The sequence below is a fragment of the Aquarana catesbeiana genome, linkage group LG06, assembly GCF_042186555.1.
Source record: "Aquarana catesbeiana isolate 2022-GZ linkage group LG06, ASM4218655v1, whole genome shotgun sequence".
NCBI lineage: Eukaryota > Metazoa > Chordata > Amphibia > Anura > Ranidae > Aquarana > Aquarana catesbeiana.
Genome location: NC_133329.1, coordinates 19,492,554 through 19,518,475, shown reverse-complemented (window position 1 = coordinate 19,518,475; position 25,922 = coordinate 19,492,554). Strand labels below are relative to the sequence as shown.

At 41.9% G+C, this 25,922-nt stretch overlaps 1 protein-coding gene across 4 annotated transcripts in view; it reads left to right on the top strand.

Annotated features, from left to right (window-relative positions):
- LOC141148209 (uncharacterized) overlaps nucleotides 1-25,922 on the top strand; it is a 116,601-nt gene that overhangs the window by 16,200 nt on the left and 74,479 nt on the right. For all 4 annotated transcript variants that reach the window (XM_073635443.1, XM_073635445.1, XM_073635444.1 and 1 more), the window contains exon 3: nucleotides 24,818-25,005. In XM_073635443.1, coding sequence (XP_073491544.1) covers nucleotides 24,818-25,005 — 188 coding nt within the window. The remainder of the gene's footprint in view (nucleotides 1-24,817; nucleotides 25,006-25,922) is intronic.

The window sequence follows — 25,922 nt, the reverse complement described above, 5'->3', positions numbered from 1 at the left end:
CAAAGACTAATGCCCCATACACACGGTCGGACATTGATCGGACATTCCGACAACAAAATCCTAGGATTTTTTCCAACAGATGTTGGCTCAAACTTGTCTTGCATACACACGATCACACAACATTGTCAGAAAATCCGATCATTCTGAGCGCGGTGACGTAAAACACGTACGTCGGGACTATAAACGGGGCAGTAGCCAATAGCTTTCATCTCTTTATTTATTCTGAGCATGCGTGGCACTTTGTGCGTCAGATTTGTGTACACACGATCGGAAATTCCGACAACAGATTTTGTTGTCGGAAAATTTTATAGCCTGCTCTCAAACTTTGTGTGTCCGAAAATCCGATGGAAAATGTGTGATGGAGCCTATACACGGTCGGAATTTCCGACAACAAGGTCCTATCACACATTTTCCGTCGGAAAATCCGACCGTGTGTACAGGGCATAATACATGGAAACATAATTCTGCACAGCCTGTAGGAGAAGCACAGTAGAGTTTGAATCTCTCAGTGGCTGCAACCTCCGCTGTTACTCTCTATGTCATACTCACTAAAGTGTACTTCAGTTCTGAGCTGGACTATGCTAAATAACCTGTTGTATAGAGATGAGCTGTCAGTTCATTCTGAATCTGTGCCTGGACCAAATTTTGATTGTTCAGAGGTCAGGCAAATAGCCTAACGGAATTGGGAACAGTGTTTGGAGTCTCCTTATTTTTAAAGGGGCTTCCAGATTTTGATAAGCCATCCATCAGAAGCCCCCACAACTGAAGAGCCAGGGTTGTGGGAAAGAGGCCTTTTTTTCCTCATCAACATGGGGACAAGGTGCGCGATACCCTCCCAATGTTAAGGGCATGTGACCTGGTGTGATTCATGCTTATTTCCCCCCTTCCCTGGCCAGCCAAGATTCAGTCCCAGATCAAGTTCAGGTGTGTATTTTGGGGGAACTCATGCTTTTTTTTTTCACAGGGAGCAGGTACAGAAGACAGGATAGGAGTGGGCAATCCACATGTAGCAGGTATAAGAGGCAGGATAAGACCGGGATATTCACACAGAGCAGGTACAGGAGGCAAGATAGGACTGGTATATTCACATGGAGCAGGTACAGGAGGCAGGATAGGACCGGGCAATTCACATGGAGCAGGTACAGGAGACAGGATAGAACTGGGGAATCCACATGTAGCAGGTATAGGAGGCAAGATAGGACCGGGATATTCACACGGAGCAGGTACAGGAGGCAGGATAGGACCGGGCAATTCACATGGAGCAGGTACAGGAGGCAGGATAGGACTGGGATATTCACATGGAGCAGGTACAGGAGGCAGGATAGGACCGGGCAATTCACATGGAGCAGGTACAGGAGGAAGGATAGGACTGGGATATTCACATGGAGCAGGTACAGGAGGCAGGATAGGACTGGGATATTCACATGGAGCAGGTACAGGAGGCAGGATAGGACTGGAATATTCACACGCAGCAGGTACAAGAGGCAGGATAGGACCAGACAATTCACATGGAGCAGGTACAGGAGGCAGGATAGGACTTAGCAATTCACATGGAGCTGGTACAGGAGGCAGGATAGGACTTAGCAATTCACATGGCGCTGGTACATGTGGCAGGATAGGGCCAGGCAATTCACAGGGAGCAGGTACAAGAGGCAGGATAGGACCAGGCAATTCACAGGGAGCAGGTACAGTAGGCAGGATAGGACTGGGCAATTCACAGGGAGCAGGTACAGGATGAGGATAGGATCAGGAGGTTCACATGGAGCAGGTATAGGAGGCAGGATAGGTTTGAGAGGTTCACATGGAGCAGGTCAAGGAGTAGGGATGAGCCGAACACCCCCCGGCTCGGTACGCAGCAGAACATGTGAACTGGCAAAAAATTTGTTTGAACACACGAACACTGTTAAAGGCTATGGGACCCGAACATGAATAATCAAAAGTGCTCATTTTAAAGGGTTATATGCAAGTTATTGTCATAAAAAGTGTTTGGGGACCTGGGTCCGGCCCCAGGGGACATGGATCAATGCAAAAAAAAGTTTTAAAAACGGACGTTTTTTCGGGAGCAGTGATTTTTAATAATGCTTAAAATGAAACAACAAAAGTGTAATATCCCTTTAAATTTCATACCTGGGGCGTGTCTATAGTATGCCTGTAAAGGGGCGCATGTTTCCTGTGTTTAGAACAGTCTGACAGCAAAATGACATTTAAAAGGAAAAAAAGTCATTTAAACTACTCGCGGCTATTAATGAATTGCTGGTCCAACAATACACATACAAGTTAATTGATAAAAACGGCATGGGAATTCCCCACAGGGGAACCCTGAACCAAAATTTAAAAAAAAAATGACGTGGGGGGTCCCCCTAAATTCCATACCAGGCCGTTCAGGTCTGGTATGGTTATTAAGGGGAACTCCGGCCAAAATTTAAAAAGAAAAATGGCATGGGGTCCCTCTCAAAATCTATACCAGACCCTTCAGGTCTGGTATAGATTTTAAGGGGAACCCCGCGCCAAAATTAAAAAAAAATTGCGTGGGGTCCCCATGTTGATGGGGACAAGGGCCTCATCCCCACAACCCTTGCCTGGTGGTTGTGGGGGTTTGCGGGCGGGGGGCTTATCGGAATCTTGAAGCCGCCTTTAACAAGGGGACCCCCAGATCCCAGCCCTCCCCCCTGTGTGAAATGGTAAGTGTTTTGTACCCCTACCATTTCACAAAAAAGTGTCAAAAATGTTAAAAATGACAAGAGACAGTTTTTGACAATTCCTTTATTTAAATGCTTCTTCTATCTTCCTTCGGTTTCTTCCTCCATCTTCTTCTTCTGGTTCTTCCTCCGGTGTTCTCATCCGGCATCTTCCTCCGCGGCGCCGGCGTCTTCTTCCCTTCGTCTTCTGGCCTGCTCCGCATCCAGCATGATGGGAGGCTCCCACTGTGTGATGCTTCTCCTCTTCTGGTGGTTCTTAAATAATGGAGGGCGGGGCCACCCGGTGACCCCGCCCCCCTCTGACACACAGGGACTTGATGGGGACTTCCCTGTGGCATTCCCTCTGACGTCAGAGGGGGCAGGGTCACTGGGTGGCCCCGCCCTCCATTATTTAAGAACCGTCTTGCTTAATAAATGCTTAATAAAGTGAAACACAACATGTCCTCAATATATCAGAACCCATATACAATGCAATCCAAATTGTGACAATCTCAGTTTCAAAGAGTGACAGATAGTTCATTAAGGAATATTCAGTGCCCGTAGCCAATCTCCAGTGTATGGAAGAATGTGGTCCCCCCAGCCTCTCACCTCATGGCTAAATGATATCAGCCCTGTCAGCAAGTACCAACGATCCAATCAGCTCCACGATGCCTTTACTGTTAGCTCACCTAGGGATACCCCGTCCTGTACCGCGCTTCGTTCCCAGGGCGCCTCAAGCAGCCAGCCGAGTAATGTGAATCATAAAAAGGGAAGGGAGCACTCCATAGTGTAGTAGTTTAAAAGCAGTTTTATTAAAGTTAATCCACTTACAGTTAGGTAATCACAAACGAACACAGATATACAGCTGCTTCCTGATCCGGCCGTGATCGGGAAGCCGAACGTAGCAGGCCTCCTCTCCCTGATGCGTTACGTGACAGTCATGTCACTTTCTCAAAGGGTGTGGAGGCGGGTGTACGAGGATGACTCTTAAAGCAGGCAGGTTACTATGGTAACTCCTGCTCAACAAATGACAGAACATGAACTCCAAATGTTGTTTTTTCATTTTGGTAAAAGCAGTTCACAAACAGTACTACAATTCATAATCAAATTAATAACATAAATAAAATTAAGCAGATCCTCTCTCATGTGCAATAGAATTCCTCTAATTGGCAATGATAGATTGAAAATAACACCATAAATACTAACTCTAAACGTATGACTGCCAGCTAGTGGATTACTAAGGCTGATAAAAGGAAAGGATAAAAAATATATGAAATATCAATAGCACAGGTTCGTATTAATGCGACAGTTGGCTTTACACCACGCCACAATTAAAAATGAATAAAATTGAATACAATAATCTTGAGGAAACATAACTGAAATAGATAAATATTAAAATAAATAAGGCATCATTCTAAACAATAAATACGTACTATAATCAAGCCATTATATCATAAAAGCAAACAATATCAGCAACATTGCATGCCATCTGTTAAACAACTAGTATTTGATATAGTATTTAATTAATAAGGGAGCAAGACAGTGGTAATGACCATTACCATAATATAAGATAGGAGAAGGATAATAATAAATATTAATAATACACAAGAGTGGACCTAAGAATTATATCGCAGCTCAATACGTAAGCCATCTAATAAACGACTAGTAATTAATAAACTAATTGATTATACGGAAAAAAGCAATCCCATAATTAGGAGCAATACAGATATTAGAAGGAGCTAGAAAGGTTAAAATTCAATAATCAGAAATGAAACAATTAAGATCAAATTCCAGATTGTGTCCTAGTGGTGCCAATGTATGAAGCTCATAGATCCAGCGGGATTCTGACTGGCTGAGTTTTATTACTTTGTTGTCACCCCTCCAAAGGGGTTTATATCTATCTATTCCCGATACTTTCAGAGAGGAGGGGTCTCTATTGTGGAACTGGTCAGTGTCTAGACAGACTATGTTTTGGGTAGCCATTCTTTATGTTTTGGGTGTGTTCCCTAAGTCTCTACCAAAGTTCCCTTTTAGTTCGTCCAACGTACTGAATCTGACACGGACATTCCAGAAGGTATACCACCCCTTCTGTTCGACAGGATATAAATTCTTTTATCTGGTATTCTTTTTCTGTAACAGTGTATTTGAAGCTGGATTTTTTCTTTTTAGTTTCAGCTATATGTCTGCATGTATAACATGTCTTACAGGGATAGAATCCTTTCCCATCAAAAAAGGAAAATCTTTTCTGAATGGGGGGATTCAGCACATTCTTTGCTACAAGGTCTCTCAGAGTCGGTGCCCTTTGATACGTGAATTTTGGCTTTTCTGGTAATACTGTTCCTAAGCTGTGGCGGCTGGTGAAATTTTAAGATGGGAGGGCGCCAGACCCCGCCCTTCCTTTTTTACCCCTCCCACTTTTCACAAGCCCCACTCCTTATAGAATCCCCCCACTCCGTCTCCTGTAGTACATCATATACCAGGCTATACATTATACACAGGGCTCTGCACATCATATAACAGGCTCTAATAAAGACTAAAAAAATAAAACGAATACAGTCATCACATTTAGGGACTGGAATAATGCAATATCTTACATGTTTGCCTTTGGGTTCAATATAACTTGGATCCATAACTCAGAGCAGATCTACACAAGGTATTATCACTTAAAGTGCATGTTCACAAATAACAAACCTATGGTGTTATGATCTCTGTGGAACTACAAGTCTCAGGATGTCCTGTCCATGCCTATGACAATCGTTCCTCAGTCCCTCAGCAGCACAAACAGCTCACTGCACAGTAATAAATCTAACCTTATGACTAATAGTTGTGCAAGAAGTCAAGCAGTGGAAGAGTTAATGAGTAATAAAAGAATCTGCAATTTAATATAAAATAGAACAGCAGAACCAAAAAATTTAAATTATAATTAAAATCCTCATTATTAGACTCAAATGAGGTATGCATAGAGGTATACGAATTTAAGGCATAATTAGCAGGATCAGAAGAGAATGCAAAAGCAGTAAATTAACGGCAGTAACTCAGTCAAAAACAAACAAAAGGAAGATTTTATCTGTTGGATGGATTAGGAATGACTGCAGTACAATTTCCAGAAAACTACACAGAGATAAGACAGACTGGAAAGTAATTGAGGGATGTATAGCCAGAACAACACATTGTCACTGCTTTATGAAGCAGGTCGGGGAGATTAAGAATTGTGAATGCTGACTGGTTATGTGCAAAAGCAGGACTGATCCTAAAACACAACTGCAATTACAGAGTCTCTCAATATATCAGTTAGGCAGCTGGCAGATGTTCTTCATTACTAAAAAAAAATCCTCAGGGCTGCAAGGCGTGCTCTCTCTTACCTTGCTTTCAGCTCCGCTCGGGCCATGCATTGCAAAGAAGGCAGCTGCTGACATCACTTCCGGTTCTCGTCTATCACACGAAAACCCGGAAGTAACCTCCAATTTAGACAACAATGCTCCCGCCCGTAGTGATTCTATGGGCGGAAGCTAATTGGCGATTTGGTTTGCGCCACAAGGCGGGTTAAAAGCCCGCAAATGAAGCGCCACGTCTGCAATCTGGTGATTGCATTGACGTGGTGCTTCCCATAGTGCGCTGCGTCCGGCGCTCGGACACAGTGCACTTAAGGAACTTTTTTTCGATTTTTTTTTTTTTAAAGGGACAGTTTAAAAAAAATTTTTTTTTTTCTTTTTTTTTTTTTTTTTTCAATTTTTTTTTTTTTGTGACTACAGGAGGGGGGGGGCGGTGCCCGGAGCGCCCCCTATCGACGGGCCGCCACTGTTCCTAAGTGTCGATCAGCCTTCACAATGTTCCAATATTTCTTGAATATTTTTTCTATTTGTTTGTGCTGCATGTTATAATCCATAACCAATGGTACAGTATTTATAGACCCCTTATTTTTAATTGAGTCCTCAATCAGTTTACTTCTGTCCAAGGCCCCTACATTTTTGATTTTTTCTTTAATAAAACAAGATCGATAGCCCTTTTGGACAAATCTTTCCCCAATAAATTCAGCTTGTTTTATAAATACTTCCTGTTTCGTACAATTCCTCTTTAACCTGATAAATTGGCCTGTAGGTATATTGTTTAACCATGGGGCATAATGGCAGCTGTCTAATGGGAGGTAGCTGTTCCTATCATGTGAAAATAAAATGTAGCGCATAAATTGTGCAAAAAGTCTTCAATCAAGAAAATGACTGAAAAACGAATGTCCATAAATGGTAAACACGGCAATAATGAAACTTATAAGTCTCTCAATAAAGGTAAATGAAGTCCAGTGTATACTTTTATTATCTTTGCAGCTGTTCCTATCAACCTGTTCAAAAATGTTTGTGTAATCAGTCTCCCATCTTCTTTCAGAATTTCCAGATCTAGAAACTGTATTTTCTCATCGCTAATCTCCCATGTCAGACTGATGTTCTTGTTGTTTGAGTTCAGATTGAAGCCAAAATCCAACAAACATTCTTTGTCACCAGCCCAAATAACGATAATATCATCAATAAATCTCTTAAATAGGAGCAGTTGCTGCGGCTTATTTCTATATAGGGCTTCCTCCTCCAACTCAGCCATGTAGAGATTGGCCACACTCGGTGCTTATTTCGCTCCCATTGCTATTCCACAGATCTGTTTGTAAAAATCACTTTTGTACCAGAAGTAATTGTGATCCAGGCTATATCTCTGACAATCCAACAAAAACTTCCTCTGCATAGCCTTTAAATCACTAAATTCTTTGGCCCATTTGGTTGCTTGTATAGCCTCCTCATGATCAATTATGGTGTAAAGTGATGCCACATCTGCCGTTGCAAGGTACACTGGTCTGTCACCAAATGTGATAGTGTCAAGTAACTGTATCAGATGTTTAGTGTCTCTTAAGCATGACTTTGTTTTTTCCTCACTAGTGGTTGTAAGAACCAGTCTATATATTCCCCTATACTTGCTCCAACCGAATTTATTCCATTTACTATCGGCCTTCCTGGTGGTTTTTCTTTATTTTTATGAATCTTAGGGAGAGTGTATATAACTGGAATCCAACATCCACGCAGCTGTAGATATTTTGCTTCTTTTTTATTTAGCAAACCTTTCGAATTCCCTCTTTCTACTAGGTAGGCCAGATTATCTTTATATCATACTATTGGATTGCCAGGCAATTTCTGATAAGTACTGGCATCACTCAATTGTCTGTTTAGTTCCTTCTGATAGTCCTTTTTAGATTAGATCAGTATCGCTCCCCCTTTGTCGGCTTGTCGTACCACAATGTCTTTCCTCTCTTCTAGTTTTTTAATACCATTCTTGATATCTATAGGGTCATACATTTTTTTTGATCTTGAGGTCCTGCAAGTCCTTTAAGACCATTCTTCGGAATACCTCTATATGTCCCTCTGTTCCCATTGGGGGATTAGATAGCGATTTGTTCTTCAAACCACTATACCGTATATACTCGAATACAAGTCGTTCCGAGTATAAGTCGAAGCCCCTAATTTTACCACAAAAAACTGGGAAAAACTTATTGACCCGAGTATAAGACGAGGGTGAGAAATGCAGTGGGTCAACAATGCCCATCTGCAGCTGCATGCCTCCCTGTGTCCTGTGCAGCCTACCTGTACCCTGTGCATGTGTCCTGTGTCCTGTACCTGTGTGTCCTGTACATGTGTGTCCTGTACATGTGTGTCCTGTGTTCCTGTGTCCCTGTGTCCTGTGTCCTGTACATGTCCTGTGTGCATGTGTCCTGTGTGCATGTGCAGCCTACCTGTGTCCTGTGCAGCCTCCCTGTGGCGATCTCCATCCTCCCTGTGGCAATCTCCATCCTCCCTGTGGCGATCTCCATCCTCAGATGGCAGCCGGCGTGTGATGATACTGTTCGGCGGCCATTCCACAGTTCAAAAGCTGCGCCTCCTCCTCGTCTGTGATAGGCTGACCGCTGACTGCCTATCACAGACATTCTCTCATTCTCATACCACGGACGAGGATGAGAGAATGTCAGTGATAGGCTGTACGCAGCCTATCACAGACGAGCAGGAGGCGCGGCTTTTGAAAGCTGGAATAGCTTCCGAACACTATCATCACACGCCGTCCGCCGTCTGTCTGCATGACACGCTGATCATGCAGACAGACGGCGGTGACTCGAGTATAAGTCGAAGGGGACACTTTCAGCCCAAATAAAAGGGCTGAAAAATTTGACTTATACTCGAGTACATACGGTACTTGGTCTTATTTTCCACAGTATTATTTCTTGATATGCTCTCTCCTGGTTTATTCAACATATATTTCTTAATATGGAGACTCCTAACAAATTTATTGATATCTAAATAAACATTGAATTTATTCAAATTCTTTTTCGGTGCAAATTTAAGGCCTTATCCAATACTCTAATTTCATCTTCCGTTAGTTCCACTCCACTAATATTTACTATCCCTTCTCCTATTAATCTCTTTTTCTTCTGTTTTTTTTGTTCCTGCTCTGCATCCGCGCCGTGTTTTGCGTTTCTTCCAGATGGTTTTTCTGAACCTCTTCTCGGGGATCTCCTTACTCTCTCTTCCCAATCCACATCTCTCTGCTGGTCCCGATTTCTTTCTTACCTTCTTGTTTCTTTCCTCAGTGTACAATCTGGACTTCTCCTGATTGATCTTCGTGATCCATTCTCCATCTGGTGACGCCTGGGGGACTCCCGGCGTCTCATCTCTAAAAAACGTCTCGGAGTTCTGTCATGACCCCCTTATTGATATTTCGGAGTTCTTACACTTTCAAAATGATCCCTAGGGGTCCGTCCTTCTTCATCGGGCCTTCTCAAATATTCTTACCAATTATATGTTGGAATATTATACTGATTTTCATATGGGGCTTGTTTTCGTCTTCCATCATAATGATGTGGCCTGATGTCTCTACTCCTGTTTTCATATCTATAATTCTCATAATTTCTCCAGGCCGATGTAGGTGGCTCTCTTCTATCAGATACTTGTTGAAGGGATCTCGGAGAATTGTAGAACTTATTATTATTGTTATGCCAACTATTTTTCCAGAAAGGCTTTTTACAATTATTGCCATACCATCCTTGTCTCTGGTTTGGAGTGTTGTAGTTGTTGCAATTTTCTCCTGGGCCACTAGTGGGTAAATTCTTCACTTTTTCTGTGGTCACCGAGGTTTTTTCATCTTTTTCTGGGGTGGTATTGGTCGAGTTTATTACAGATTCTTCTAGTTTGTTTTGCCATTTAAATACCAGATCATCCTCATAATCTTTTAAATCCCTTTGATATTTCCTTCTCCTTGCTGCTGTTTCATTATCTTTTTGTTCCACATCTCTCTGTAGCTGTTTTGCTAAAGCATCGAATTCAGGTAGTTCCTTTGAAATTTCAACAATCGCTTTTAATTCAGCAATATTTTTATCTAGTAATCTCATTTTCCGTTGTTTCCTTTTGATTAACAAATCAAGTAGTTCCAAACCCTTATCATTAAAGAATTGGAACCACTCATCAGTGGATTCTTTATCTAATAATCCATCATTAATGGGAACATCCCATCTCAATCTTCTTGGTAATAATCTATTTTTATATATTTTTCATGTGTAACTATGTCCCACCATGAATTAATCTTTTTTTCCATTAAATGTCCCATTTTTCTAAAACATTTTTCAATGTCTCCTACCATATTTATTTCTTGCTTCTCAAACACAATCATCCAAATCTACTGTTCTATTTTCTAAAAACCCAAAAACTTCCATGTTTGCAGCACAAGTAGAGATAGATAAGGAACAGATATCAAATAATAACGAATACTAATGCACAAACCACACAGTACGGCACAAAGACTTCCTCAAGTAATACACTACAGGAGATGATAAGTGTAGCTGCCAGCATAAAGGTGTTCACACACCAATCAAAGAGGATGTATAACGTGGTAGAATATGTGGCGCTTACTAAATAATTATGTTAAAACAATAATAAAATCAACTAAAAATGTACAACAGCCAAGTATAATGGAGATTCGATGCAGAAAATCTGAATAATAATTGTGTCTAGCAATTAGTCTTCCATCACTTTGTGTAACTAAAGATTATGGCAAACCATTGTTACATCAAAAAATGAATTCAAAATGTCCCACTTCTAAACTGACCACTAGTAGAGCTTCCCAAAATTAATATCCAAGAAAAGGAAAAAAAATATCTTCTATTATTAAATAACATAATTAATATTCAAAAATTGATAAATCCAACAAAGTGCAATAATAAAATGCACACTTAATATGGTACTCACTTAATAATGGATGAATTAATGTGCAGGTAAATAGCTAATGTGACAACTTAAAAATACAGTATGTAGATGGTGCAAATTGTGCAATCTGTGCAAAATCAGAATAAATAAATATACAGCATATTATACATATATATACATAACTAACAAAACTCAGCGTAAGTGAACGGAATAGGTACCAATAAATATTGATGATTAAAAATCCCATGTGTAAAAATGCTTAATAAAGTGAAACACAACGTGTCCTCAATATATCAGAACCCATATACAATGCAATCCAAATTGTGACAATCTCAATTCCAAAGAGTGACAGATAGTTCATTAAGGAAAATTCAGTGCCAGTAGCCAATCTCCAGTGTATGGAAGAATGTGGTCCCCCCAGCCTCTCACCTCATGGCTGAACGATATCAGCCCTGTTAGCAAGTACCAACGATCCAATCAGCTCCACGATGCCTTTACTGTTAGCTCACCTAGGGATATCCCGTCCTGTACCGTTACAGTGAAAGTGTAGTGGGCTACAGATATTGAAGTGCACCCCCTTTCCTATAGTCACTGTACTGTTCTGTGCTCCATCACTTTGAATTGTGTTGCATTGTGTACCACCCATTGTATTCACAGTGAACAGACCCAACAGTCCTTTTTAGGAAAACCTTTATGTGTTAGCAAGAACTTCTGTTGATCATTAGCTACTGCTGGCCCCATTTTTCTATTTTTTGGAGATGTTTTTTTTTTTAGAGGTTTGTTCTATTTCTGGGTTCTATGGCTTCTAAGTTCTATTGTTTTAGGGTTGGTATTTTGTCATCATCCATGAGATGTCTAAAGGGAGAGGCAGAGGTTCTTGCACATGCATCTAGGGAGCAAGTGACATCCACAGGCCAAAGCAGTTCTCAAGCAGCAACATTTAGAGGCAGGTCTGCCTTTCCATTTTAGCAGTGGGTGTGCTATACAGCCAGAGCATACAGAGGAGGTAGTGGAGTAGATAACCAATCCTTCATCGTCATCCTCCTCCTCTTCCTTCCAGGTACAGACTAGTGTAGTGTCATCAGCAGCGGCAAATTCACCCTATTATTTCTCCTCTTCAACATCTTAGCAATAAGGCCAATGGTAGATAAGGATACATTCTGAAGCAGTGGTGAGGCCACTAGAAACAGACCAATTCTGTCTTGAAACATGAGAAGTAGGTATAGTCCTTCTCCGCTCCATGCTTACATCTCCATATGTCATACAGATTCTCTGGAAGGAGCAAAGAGGATAGCGCAGTAGAACATTACCTACTAATATTGGTGAAGTCAAGGTGGGGGGGATCTACAACTTAATAGAGGTATCCACATAATAAAATGTGGTCCCTTGGGTAGGCAGTCAATTTACTTAAAACAGAGCAATAGTAGGACTTTTGATGACTGTTAGGAGCATATAGATTGACTGCGGGCTACTATTGAAAGAGGCTAAGAGTGTAAGAAATCCCCCATGGGGGTCTTCCACTACGTGATCTAATTTAAAAGCAATGGAGGTGCGTACAGCTATCATTACACCTTTGGTTTTCCAATCTGCATTGGTGAAAAAGCAGTGTGGGTATAGCTTATGAGAACAGCAAGGGGCTTTGTTAAGGGCATAGTGAGTTTCTTGGACACATACAGTGGGGACGGAAAGTATTCAGACCCCCTTAAATTTTTCACTCTTTATTATATTGCAGCCATTTGCTAAAATCACTTAAGTTGATTTTTTTTCCTCATTAATGTACACACAGCACCCCATATTGACAGAAAAACACAGAATTGTTGACATTTTTGCAGTTTTATTAAAAAAGAAAAACTGAAATATCACATGGTCCTAAGTATTCAGACCCTTTGCTCAGTATTTAGTAGAAGCTCCCTTTTGATCTAACATAGCCATGAGTATTTTTGGGAAAGATGCAACAAGTTTTTCACACTTGGATTTGGGGTTCCTCTGCCATTCCTCCTTGCAGATCCTCTCCAGTTTTGTCAGGTTGGATGGTAAACGTTGGTGAACAGCCATTTTTAGGTCTCTCCAGAGATGCTCAATTGGGTTTAAGTCAGGGCTCTGGCTGGGCCAGTCACGGAGTTGTTGTGAAGCCACTCCTTCGTTATTTTAGCTGTGTACTTGGGGTCATTGTCTTGTTGGAAGGTAAACCTTCAGCCCAGTCTGAGGTCCTGAGCACTCTGGAGAAGGTTTTTGTCCAGGATATCCCTGTACTTGGCCGCATTCATTTTTCCCTCGATTGCAACCAGTCGTCCTGTCTCTGCAGTTGAAAAACACCGCCACAGCATGATGCTGCCACCACCATGCTTCACGGTAGGGACTGTATTGGACAGGTGATGAGTAGGGATGAGCTTCGAGTTCGAGTCGAACTCTAGTTCGACTCGAACATCGGCTGTTCTCCAAACAGCAAACAATTTGGGGTATTCGCGGCAAATTCGAATGCCGCAGAACACCATTTAAAAGTCTATGGGAGAAATCAAAAGTGCTAATTTTAAAGGCTTATATGCATGGTATTGTCATAAAAAGTGTGTGGGGACCTGAGTCCTGCCCCAGGGGACATGGATCAATGCAAAAAAAGTTTTAAAAACAGACTTTTTTTCGAGAGCAGTGATTTTAATAATGCTTAAAGTGAAACAAAAAAAGTGTAATATCCCTTTAAATTTCGTACCTGGGGGGTGTTTATAGTATGCCTGTAAATGGGTGCATGTTTCCTGTGTTTAGAACAGTCTGACAGCAAAATGACATTTCAAAGGAAAAAAAGTCATTTAAAACTACTCCCGGCTATTAATGAATTGCCGGTCTGACAATACACATAAAAGTTCGTTGATATAAACGGCATGGGAATTCCACACAGGGGGACCCTGAACCAAAATTTAAAAAAAAATGACATGGGGGTCCCCCTAAATTCCATACCAGGCCCTTCAGGTCTGCTATGGATATTAAGGGGAAAAATGGCGTGGGGTCCCCCTTAAAATCCATACCAGACCTTACAGGTCTGGTATGGATTTTAAGGGGAACCCGGCGCCAAAATTAAAAAAAAAAACGCTTGGAGTCCCCCCAAAAATCCGTACCAGACCCTTATCCAAGCACACAACCTGGCAGGCTGCAGAAAAAGAGGGGGGGACGAGAGAGCGCCCCCCCTCCTGAACCGTACCAGGCCACATTCCCTCAACATTGGAAGGGTGCTTTGGGGTAGCCCCCTATAACACCTTGTCCCCATGTTGATGGGGACAAGGGCCTCATCCCCACAATCCTTGCCCAGTGGTTGTGGGGGTCTGCAGGCGGGGGGCTTATTGGAATCTGGAAGCCCCCTTTAACAAGATCACCCCTAGATCCCAGCCCTCCTCCCTGTGTGAAATGGTAAGGGGGTACAAAAGTACCCCTACCATTTCACAAAAAAACTGTCAAAAATTTTAAAAATGACAAGAGACAGTTTTTGACAATTCCTTTATTTAAATGCTTCTTCTTTCTTCTATCTTCTATCTTCCTTTGGTTTCATCCTCCATCTTCTTCTTCTTCTGGTTCTTCTGGTTCTTCCTCCGGTGTTCTCGTCCGGCATCTCCTCCGCGGCGTCTTCTTATCTTCTTCTCCTCGGGCCGCTCCGCATCCATGATGGCATAGAGGGAGGCTCCCGCTGTGTGACGCTTCTCGCTTCATCTTTTTCTTCATCTTTTCATCTTCTTCTCTTCATCTTCTTGTCTTTATCTTCTTTTCGGGCCACTCTGCATCCATGATGGCATGGAGGGAGGCTCCCGCTGTGTGACGCTTCTCCTCTTCTGAGGGTTCTTAAATAATGGGGGGCAGGGCCACCCAGTGACCCCGCCCCCCTCTGATGCACAGGGACTTGACGGGGACTTCCCTGTGACATTCCCCGTGAGGTCAGAAGGGGGCAGGGTTACGTAACGGGTGACTCTGCCCCCCTCTGACGTCACGGAGAATGCCACAGGGAAGTCCCCAGCAAGTCCCCATGCATCAGAGGGGGGCGGGGTCACCAGGTGGCCCCGCCCCCCGTTATTTAAGAACCCTCAGAAGAGGAGAAGCGTCACACAGCCATCATGGATGTGGAGCGGCCTGAAAAGAAGATGAAGACAAGAAGATGAAGAGAAGAAGATGAAGAGAAAAAGATGAAGAAAAAGATGAAGAGAGAAGCGTCACACAGCAGGAGCCTCCCTCCATGCCATCATGGATGCGGAGCCGCCGAGGAGAAGAAGATAAGAAGACGCCGCGGAGGAAATCCACTGGAGGAAGAACCAGAAGAACCAGAAGAAGAAGATGGAGGAAGAAACCGAGGGAAGATAGAAGATATTGGTTCAGGGTTCCCCTGTGGGGAATTTCCATGCCGTTTTTATCAATTAACTTTTATGTGTATTGTCGGACCGGCAATTCATTAATAGCCGCAAGTAGTTTTAAATGACTTTTTTCCTTTGAAATGTAATTTTGCTGTCAGACTGTTCTAAACACAGGAAACATGCGCCCCTTTACAGGCATACTATAGACACCCCCCAGGTATGAAATTTAAAGGGATATTACACTTTTATTGTTTCACTTTAAGCATTATTAAAATCACTGCTCCCGAAAAAATGGCCATTTTTAAAACTTTTTTTTGCATTGATCCTTGTCCCCTGGGGCAGGACCCAGGTCCCCAAACACTTTTTATGACAATAACTTGCATATAAACCTTTAAAATGAGCACTTTTGATTATTCATGTTCGTGTCCCATAGACTTTAACGGTGTTTGCGTGTTCGAACAAATTTTTTGCCTGTTCGCAAGTTCTGGTGCGAACCGAACAGGGGGGGTGTTCAGCTCATCCCTAGTGATGAGCAGTGCCTGGTTTTCTCCACACATACCACTTGGAATTAAGGCCAAAAAGTTATATCTTGGTCTCATCAGACCAGAGAATCTTATTTATCACCATCTTGGAGTCCTTCAGGTGTTTTTTAGCAAACTCCATGCGGGCTTTCATGTGTCTTGCACTGAGGAAAGGCTTCCGTCGGGCCACTCGGCCACAAAGCCCCAACTGGTGGAGGGCTGCAGTGATGGCCGAAGCGCCGAATTATTGTGTCGTTCCGCGCCGTTTGGGAAGTGACTGAACCATGAAGAATAACGCACAGTCCACTGCTGTCTGTTTCACACATGGATAGGGAAGGAGGGGTTGATTTGGAGGCTGTTATTGGACCAGGCACAATGTATGTTGTGTAGGGGGATTTTATTTTAGATAACCCTGCCACCACGAAATTGGGGTATACATGAAAGAATTCTGTCGGGAGCCCTAGAAACGGCATCTGGATTCCATATTGTCCCATCGGGAGATCCTACTTCATTGCCCGGTGGCAACACAAGCATTTCTGACTCAGGGGATATATGTCTCTGTGAGTCCAACGGTTCCGGTAAGCCTGCATTGCTTCCACACGGGGGATTCTATCATTGTGTATTACCTCTTCTCGATCTATCTACGCGGTGTATAGACACCACCATCTGTTTGGGACTCTTTATCTGGTCTCTAGATTCTCTATGCAACAGATATTTATTGAAATCCTTCTCAGTACCAGTTTTTGAATATATGTTATGAACAAAATGGTGGGATACATTTAATTTTTCTGATCCTATTATTGTGTGTTGCCTCAATCCATCTACGTGGTGTTTGGACACCACCACCTGTTTGGGACTCTTTATTGACCCTCAGATTTTCTATGCAAACAGATACTTATTGAGGTCTTTCTTGGTACTATTCTGAATTTAATGTGATCTGAACAAAAGGTTGAATATATTTGTTTTTTTTAACACTTTTTGTGATCCAAACTAGCGCTGCACTATATATACCCACAATGTTGTACTTATTAAGGAAAGTTTTCCTGCACGGTATTTATGATTTAAGTATATTTTAACGATGATATTTTTAAGATACAGTTCAATCTATTATGACCACAATCTAAAAATATGAAATATTTTCACCAGACATGTAATCATACAAAATAGTTATATATATATATATATATATATATATATATATATATATATATATATATTGGTTGACAAAAACAAAAGTTACATGAAATTAAAATACCAATTGCGTTACATAACAGCTTGAATATCAGTTGAAACACCCACTAAATGGGGTTGTAGTACCTTTGACATGATACAGCAATGATAAACTTCCCTGTAAAATCAATAACCTTGTAAAATTACAATCAGACAGAACGTCTGTATTTCACAAATGCAACCGTTACTATACTGCAGGTGAGTAAATGGTTAACAACGTGAAAACAATTAGACGTTTGTTATGTCAATCAGATGGAAACTATGCAAAATGAAAAATATATTGAAAATTGAATCTTTAGAGAAAAATCTATAAGGCGGTTATTAATTCGAGAGAATAATTATCAATTGTATGATACTCAATCAATCAATATTTAAGAGAACACAAATGAATATAAAATAAAATCAACACAACATAATTACCCATTCCAAAATGGCTACTGGTCTGAATTGCTGGTTATCAGAGTTTTTAGAATGGCTGTCATGGCTTTCAAGATGGATACTCTTAAAGAGGAATTACTTCTTGCAACCTCCGAGTTCCAAAGAGTAGACTCTTTTAATTGTCTTAACAATCTAGGAGGTGACTGAACGTGTTGATGCTGACTGACTCTTCCTTAAGCCATGCTGGAACCAAGTACATATTTCAACTTTCCTGAATGAAACGGTAGCTGCCAAGCAGGTCACCAGTAGGGACGAGCTTCGAGTTCAAGTTGAACTCATGTTCGACTCGAACATCGGCTGTTCGCCAGTTCGCGAACAATTTGGGGTGTTCGCAGCAAATTCGAATGAACACCCTTTAAAAGTCTATGAGAGAAATCAAAAGTGCTAATTTTAAAGGCTTATATGCAAGTTATTGTCATAAAAAGTGTTTGGGGACCTGGGTCCTGCCCCAGGGGACATGGATCAATGCAAAAAAAAGTTTTAAAAACGTCCATTTTACGGGAGCAGTGATTTTAATAAGGCATGGGAATTCCCCACAGGGGTACCCTGAACCAAAATTGAAAAAAAAAAATGACGTTGGGGGTCCCCCTAATTCCATACCAGGCCCCTCAGGTCTGGTATGAATATTAAGGGGAACCCTGTGCCAAAATTTTAAAAAAAACGGCATGGGGTCCCCCCAGAAAAAGATGAAGAGAGAAGCGTCACACAGCGGGAGCCTCCCACCATGCCATCATGGATGCAGAGCGGCCCGAGGAGAAGAAGGGAAGAAGACGCCGACGCTGCAGAGAAAGATGCCGGATGAGAACACCAGAGGAAGAACCAGAAGAACCAGAAGAAGAAGATGGAGGAAGAAATAGAAGGATGATAGAAGAAAGAAGAAAGAAGATAGAAGAAAGAAGAAGCATTTAAATAAAGGAATTGTCAAAAACTGTCTCTTGTTATTTTTAACATTTTTGACAGTTTTTTTGTGAAATGGTAGGGGTAAGTACCCCCTTACCATTTCACACAGGGGGGAGGGCCGGGATCTGGGGGTCCCCTTGTTAAAGGGGGCTTCCAGATTCCGATAAGGCCCCCGTCCGCAGACCCCCACAACCACCAGCCAAGGGTTGTGGGGATGAGGCTCTTGTCCTCATCAACATGGGGACAAGGTGTTTTGGGGGGCTACCCCAAAGCACCCTCCCAATGTTGAGGGCATGTGGCCTGGTATGGTTCAGGAGGGGGGCGCTCTCTCGTCCCCCCTCTTTTCCTGCGGCCTGCCAGGTTGCGTGCTCGGATAAGGGTCTGGTATGGCTTTTTAGGGGGACCCAACGCCATTTTGTTTTTAAATTTTGGCGCGGGGTTCCCCTTAAAATCCATACCAGACCAGGAGGGTCTGGTATAGATTTTGAGGGGGACCCCACGCCATTTTTTTTAGAATCTTGGCCGGGGTTCCCCTTAATATCCATACTAGACCTGAAGGGCCTGGTATGGAATTTAGGGGGACCCCCACGTCATTTTTTTAAAATTTTGGTTCCCCTGTGGGGAATTTCCATGCCGTTTTTATCAATGAACTTTTATGTGTATTGTCGGACCGGCAATTCATTAATAGCCACGAGTAGTTTTAAATTACTTTTTTTCCTATGAAATGTCATTTTGCTGTCAGACTGTTCTAAACAGGGGAAACATGCGCCCCTTTACAAGCATACTATAGACACCCCCCAGGTACGAAATTTAAAGGGATATTACACTTTTATTGTTTCACTTTAAGCATTATTAAAATCACTGCTCCCGAAAAAACAGCCGTTTTTAAAAACTTTTTTTTGCATTGATCCATGTCCCCTGGGGCAGGGCCCAGGTCCCCAAACACTTTTTATGACAATAACTTGCATATAAGCCTTTAAAATTAGCACTTTTGATTATTCATGTTCGTGTCCCATAGACTTTAACTGTGTTCGCGTGTTCGAACAAATTTTTTTCCTGTTCGCAAGTTCTCGTGCAAACCGAACTGGGGGGTGTTTGGCTCATCCCTAGTCACCAGCGTTAGCTCAACCTACAGGGGATGTGGTTCCCACTCAACCAAGAAGACGGGAAATTGACTTCCTGGTTAAATTGGAAGGAGAAAGACACCCCATGGAGTTTTAGGACTATTGTTCTGTTCTGTCCGGGTACTCCAGTCTTGATCAGGTGAGGAAAAAACGGAGAATGCTGTTAGCGGAGTCACAACCCATATGTATCGGAAAATTATAATAAGCTCTGCCCAAAAGGTATGGCTTCTTTTCCATTGGTTAAAAGAATCTAATGATTTACTTTGGTGAATTTCAGGTAATATCACCTTCAACCACTAGGCATGTCTGAGAGCATAAAAATGTGTTCTGAACTATCTTTTAAATAATATGTTATATTTTCATAATGTGTATCTGTTTGTATATTGGTGCTGAGGAATATATATATATATATATATATGATTTATATTATTCGGAGATTCTGGTAACCGGCATAATATACAATACTCTCAGTATAATTTTGATTAATCAATATCACATAAAATAGGTATATATATGGATAAATGTATATCTTGTATATCTTTTAAAGACTTGTCTATCTAGGAAAAACACATACTATATATTAATCAATACAATTATAGTCATGATTCATATGTCTTACATAACACTGATTGGCATTTTAACCCCTTCCCGCCGAGCATACGCAGAAGTGCGGCCTCGGCTTTCGGGGGTTATATCGGGATGATGCCCGCAGCTGCAGGCATCATCCCGGTACTGTTTTTTAGAGCCGGCGATCAGCTTTCCAGGGATAACAACCGATGTGGCTAAAAGACGCTCCGCTGTTATACCGGAGGAGCAGGAAGGGATCCCCCCCCCTCCCGCCGCCTCCTACCGCTCTTACCGAGCCTCCCGTTCCACCGGAAGGCCCGATCGGCAATCCGCCACCTCCGGCGGCTAGTGACAGTCTGGAACGAAGCCGTAAGTGGCTTTGTTCCAGTCTCTTAATTGTAAACACGGAAGCAACGTCATGACGTCACTTCCCGTTTACTCAGCTGCCAATGGCACCGGTTTTAAAAAAATATACAGTATTCAGAATCGCCAAAAATGGCGATCTGAATACTTTGAAGTGCAAAGGAGGGATCAGGGGTCTTTTAGAGAGTACCTGTCACCACCTATTACTGTCACAAGGGATGTTTACATTCCTTATGACAGCAATAAATGTGATCACATTATTTTAAACACAATTTATTAATATAAGAATAAATAAGAAAAAATAAATACATTTTGAAGCGCCCCTGTTTGCCGCAAGCTCCTGTAGCAAAGAAAACGCATACGGAAGTCGCGCCCGCATATGTAAACGGTGTTCAAATCACACATGTGAGGTATCGCTGTGATAATTTAATTCTAGCATTAAACCTCCTCTGTAACTCTAACCTGGTAACCGTAAAAAATGTTTAAAGTGTCACCTATAGAGATTTTTAGGTACCATAGTTTGTCGCTATTCCACGAGTGCATGCAATTATAAAGCATAACTATTTGGTATCTATTTACTCAGCGTAAGATCATCTTTCACATTATACAAAAAAATTGGGCTAACTTTACTGTTTGTTTTTTTTAAAATTCATGAACGTGTCCCTTTTCCCCTAAAGGTTGCGTTTAAAAGGTGCTGCACAATTACCGTGTGACATAAAATATTGCAACAATCGCCATTTTATTCTCTAGATTCTCTGCTAAAAAATATATATATAATGTTTGGGGGCTCTAAGTTATTTTCTAGCAAAAAATATGGATTTTAACTTGTAAACACCAAATGTCAAAAATAGGCTTAGTCATAAAGGGGTTAAAACTATTCTAATTTGTTCTACATCAAAATCTTTATATTTTTACCTTACAACAGAATTATCATTGGGTCAGTAGATATTAAAATCATAATTGTATCTGTGGCCTGAAATATAATATATAATTTGAGTAACTTATAATCAAACACATGTATTTTTAAAAAAAGCACTGACTGCACAAAATTCAAATCTCTTCCTAAAAATGTCTTGAAATGAACATTGAACAGACTCAGTGAATATTTAGAGATGGTTTAGCTGTATACACAACTCCTAAAATCTAACACAATGGGTTTTGTTAGAAAAGGGTGATTTCTATGTGATAACAGTCTAGTGACGTATTTGTGTCTCTTTTCTTATCCATTCAACAAGGACAGGTAAATGTTTTTCTGGTTTCTGCTTCGCAATAAGTTGAGTGCTTGAAGAACTGGTTTCTATCATTCTTGTTTGAACACAAGGCTTGTAAAATTTTGGAATGGTTGATCCATTGAAATTTGGAAAACATATGAAGTCACAAAGACCTTTATTTCATCTGTCTTGAGGCCTAACTGAATTTAACATCTCCACCAGAAGATTATAAAATGTATTATTTCTTCATCATAATCACATCAGTATGTCACCAATAACTTGGTCGGGAACCCCAATCTGTAAGCAATATTCTGAGCTTGAAGGATGGAAGCGAGTGGGGTAAATGCCATGCGGGCTTGAGAGGTCGCCACTGAAATGTCATTGCAGCGAGAGATTGTGTGTTAAGCTCTGGTAATGTGTGAAAGTATCTGGCCACATTAATCTCTGTTTGATGTGGAAGAAGTGCAGCGATGCAATGGTATTATGAGGTACCGATGCTGGGAGATGACTGAACTTTTGAATTCTGTGTGCCCTGCCTATACGGATATCCTATGAAGTGATGTCAGGGATTAGTTTACAGAAAAGCTACTGCAAATATGAATTTAGCTCCCCAGGCGTGACAGATTCAGGGATACCCCTGATTTTTATATTGTTCCACCTGGAGCAGTCCTCCAGGTCAGCAATTTGAAGCTGCAGTTGGCAAATAATAGTTGAGTGGTCATCCTGTTTATCTACAACAGTGTTGTTAGCTTTAGCCACTTCACTCATCTGGCTCTCCAAGAAATCAATATGCTCCTCCACAGCTTCTAATTTGTTTGGCATGTGTGTAATCGAAGCTCTAAGATTTCTTTGGAAAACAGCATGAAACATGAGAAGCATAAATTTTAAAAAGTTCCCTGAGGCTGGGTTATTAGAAGCAGGTAGAACCGCTAAGTATTAGGCATGTCTGCCTGTGTAGCTGTAATGGTGTCACCCCCAGTGCTTTTTCTTTGTGGATGGCGGTTTGTTGGGAGAGTGTGCTGGAGATAAGGCTGCTCTCTTACCTCTGTCTGTTGTTTTTTTTATAATCAAAATTTTTTATTTTCCTTTTATAAATACAACTTATCCATTCATCATTATACAGCTTTATATTCCACAAAACCATAGATGAAAACTATGCAATTACAACCTCGGTCTGTTGTGGAGAGAGAGGAGGCAGCAGGCAGAGAAGCAAATTATTCCAATACTGAAGAATCGTTCAAATCCAGGTCCACTGGAGGCTGGGAGACTGGAAGGGACAGCAGCAGCTTTCCTTCCTGGCGCAATCTTGGGGTCCATGCTGTGGCGGCTTCATGAACAATTTGTGAAGTCGTCTGGAACTCTGAGGCCTCTCCTTCTTCCAGGACATATCCCACGGGTGCTCAAGAGTTAAATGCTTCGTAATGGAGAAGAATTACAGCGGGTACAATCGTTGAGAGTTGCTGTGGTGCCCTGTGAAGTAGAGCGCTGCAGGTAGGCGGTCATCTCTCACAGCGGCCAGACCACGTCCCCAATTTGTGTTATTTTTACCCAAATGTAGCAGAATACATTTTGGCCTAAATTTATGAAAAAATATTATTTATTTGCAACATGTTTAACAAAAATTAGAGAAACTTTTTTTTTCAAAATGTTCAGTCTTTTTTCCTTTATGTGGCAAAAAATAAAGAATCCAGTGGTATTTAAATATCATCAAAATCTATCTGTCTAAAAAAAAATGATATAACATTAATTTGGGTACAGTGTAATTGTTATTTAAATTGTGACTGCGCTGTTATCAGAAAAATGGCGAGAGCAAGAAGGGGATGAAACAGTCTGGATTTAAAGTGGTTAAAAAAAGCTGCCCTGCTAGACCAGTGGTTATTTCACCCAGAATGAATATACAAAGAATTTTGTTGGACAAAACATACAGCAAATTGATTATAAATAGACCCACAAGTATTTTGGTTTCTGTACACTTTAATCAGGGGTATAACTACAGGGGTCATGCAGCTCCCCTGTACACCTGCATAGGAGAGGCGGCATATTGACAAACTGATGCATTCCATTTCCTCCATGTAGCCGCTGAATGCCGGCTTCTCCTCCTCTCCCTCCAACAGGCATTCAGCGACCTCTTCTATCCAGGCCCTGCTTTCAGGTGTGTGTGCAGTGTCCAGCTTGTCATACCCATGCCTCAGGAACTCCCACACCGCTTCCCTGCTCTGTTCTGCATTTATCCAGAGCTGGAAATCCATAGCACCCAACACACTGTGAGGGAGCCTTGGAGGAAGCGGGTGGTGGGAGAGACATGACAGTCCGGTCCGGAGAGGAACTGACATTGACTGCCTGGGACAGTGACAGCATGGAGGAGCCTGGTATGTTAATATGAATTCCACCCCACGTCCCTGAGCCATAACCGGTGACTGATAGGGGAAAAGACGACTCGTCATGGGGGAGGGAATTAGAGACTGGTAATCCCTCCGGTCCCTGAGCCTTATACCAATCAGTGGAAGGGGTAAAAGGGGCCTGCTATGGTGGAAAATGTATTAGAGACTGGTAACTCCACCCCCTGTCACTAAGCCCGTGCTGTGCTCCTGTTCCTGAGCCATAAACCCATCAGTAGGAGGGGAAAGAGGACCTGTCATGGGAGAAGGGAATCCAGAGAAGTCTAAACTACAAATCCCAGAGGGGTGAGGGCAGAGAAAACCATGAGGGACAACAAAGTATTAATTACACCCAACCACCTACTATGATTGACCTTCAGAGGGATAAGGGCGGGATATAGAAGATATAGAGGAACTGATACCCTCCATTTTCCTCCTGCAGCCACTGAAAGCCTTATGTCTCCTCCTCTCCCTCCCACAGGCATTTAGCGGCTGCAGGAGGAAAATGGAGGATATCAGTTCCTCTATGTGCTGCCCCCACCGCCCCTCTTATCTAGGTCCTACAGCTCCCTAGATAAAATAACAAAAATAAAAACTGACACAATTGAAAGACTACCAGGGTCACAAAGGTCACACTTGCGACCGGGCCCTGGGGTTCTGCCACTGTTCAAGATGGCAGTAAGGGGGCCCACAGCAAAGCATGTGAAAGGGTCCCACTGCGGGGTCATAATAAAGGGCCCCCTGATGGGAGTAAGGGGTCAGGGGTGCCCTTCGTGGTTTCTTGCACCAGGGCCCTGAAAGCTCTAGTTACATCTCTGCCTTGATTTATAATAAACATGTCTGTTTGTTTTTAGGCAGGATATAAAAATGGAGGCTCCAGTGTGTCTGATTGAAAATCTTAAAGATGGAAGTCTCCAGGTCAATGCTGAAGCGGTAGAAATCTTGTCCAAGATAAATCAGCCATTGGTTGTGGTGGCCATTAATGGAATGTATCGTACTGGAAAATCTTATTTGATGAACAAGTTGGCTGGTGTTCTAAAAGGTGAGGGATTCGGTGACAACAGATTGTGCTATTAGGCTCCATGCACACTGGAGCTGATAAACTGCAGTTTTTATGGGCGTTTTTTTTAAAAGCCCATAAACTCCACTCTATGTTATCCTATGTGTCCATGCACACATGGACATTTTTTAGCTTTAATGGAGTTTATGGGCTTTTTTCCAAACGCCAGGAATTCGCGTTCAAAGTGCCGTTTTTCACCACCAAAAAAACGCCAAACGGTGATAAATGCCGATAAACGCTCATAAACGCGCGTTAATTAGCATTCGGCGTTCTATTTTTTCAATGCATTGTGAGAGTTTGGAATGCATTGTAGGATTTTTGGAGTGTCCTCTGTGTATTTTTATTAAAAACGCCCATAAGCGCTAACGCTAAAAAACGTTCATAAATGCTCATAAACGCTAGTACAAAACACTGTTAAAAGAACGTTTTTCAACCAGAGTTTTCTGCCAGCAATCTGACATCCAGAAAAGCTTTTTTGAGCTTTAGTGTGCATGGAGCCTTAAAGTGTATATCTGGGCAAAATAAATAACATGTGTAGTACATCTCTGTGTGCCCATTTCTCCATATTGTATCCCTTTAAAGCAGTGGTTCTCAACTGCTGTTCTCAGGACCCACTAACAGGCCAGATTTTAAGTATTACCTTGGGAAGATGCACACTAGAATACTAGAATAGATCACTGAGCAGAAAATGATATCACCTGTGATGTATTTCAGTTATCCTGCAAACCTGGCCTGTTAGTGGGTCCTGAGGACAGGAGTTGAGAACCACTGCATCAGATCAATGCATCTTTGTTTGAATGTTTAGATTTGTGCTTCAGTAGGGTTGGAAGTCTAAGTATGTGTAATTTACGAGTAGCATGTAAATTGTTGAATGGTGTACTGTGCACCACACTTTATTG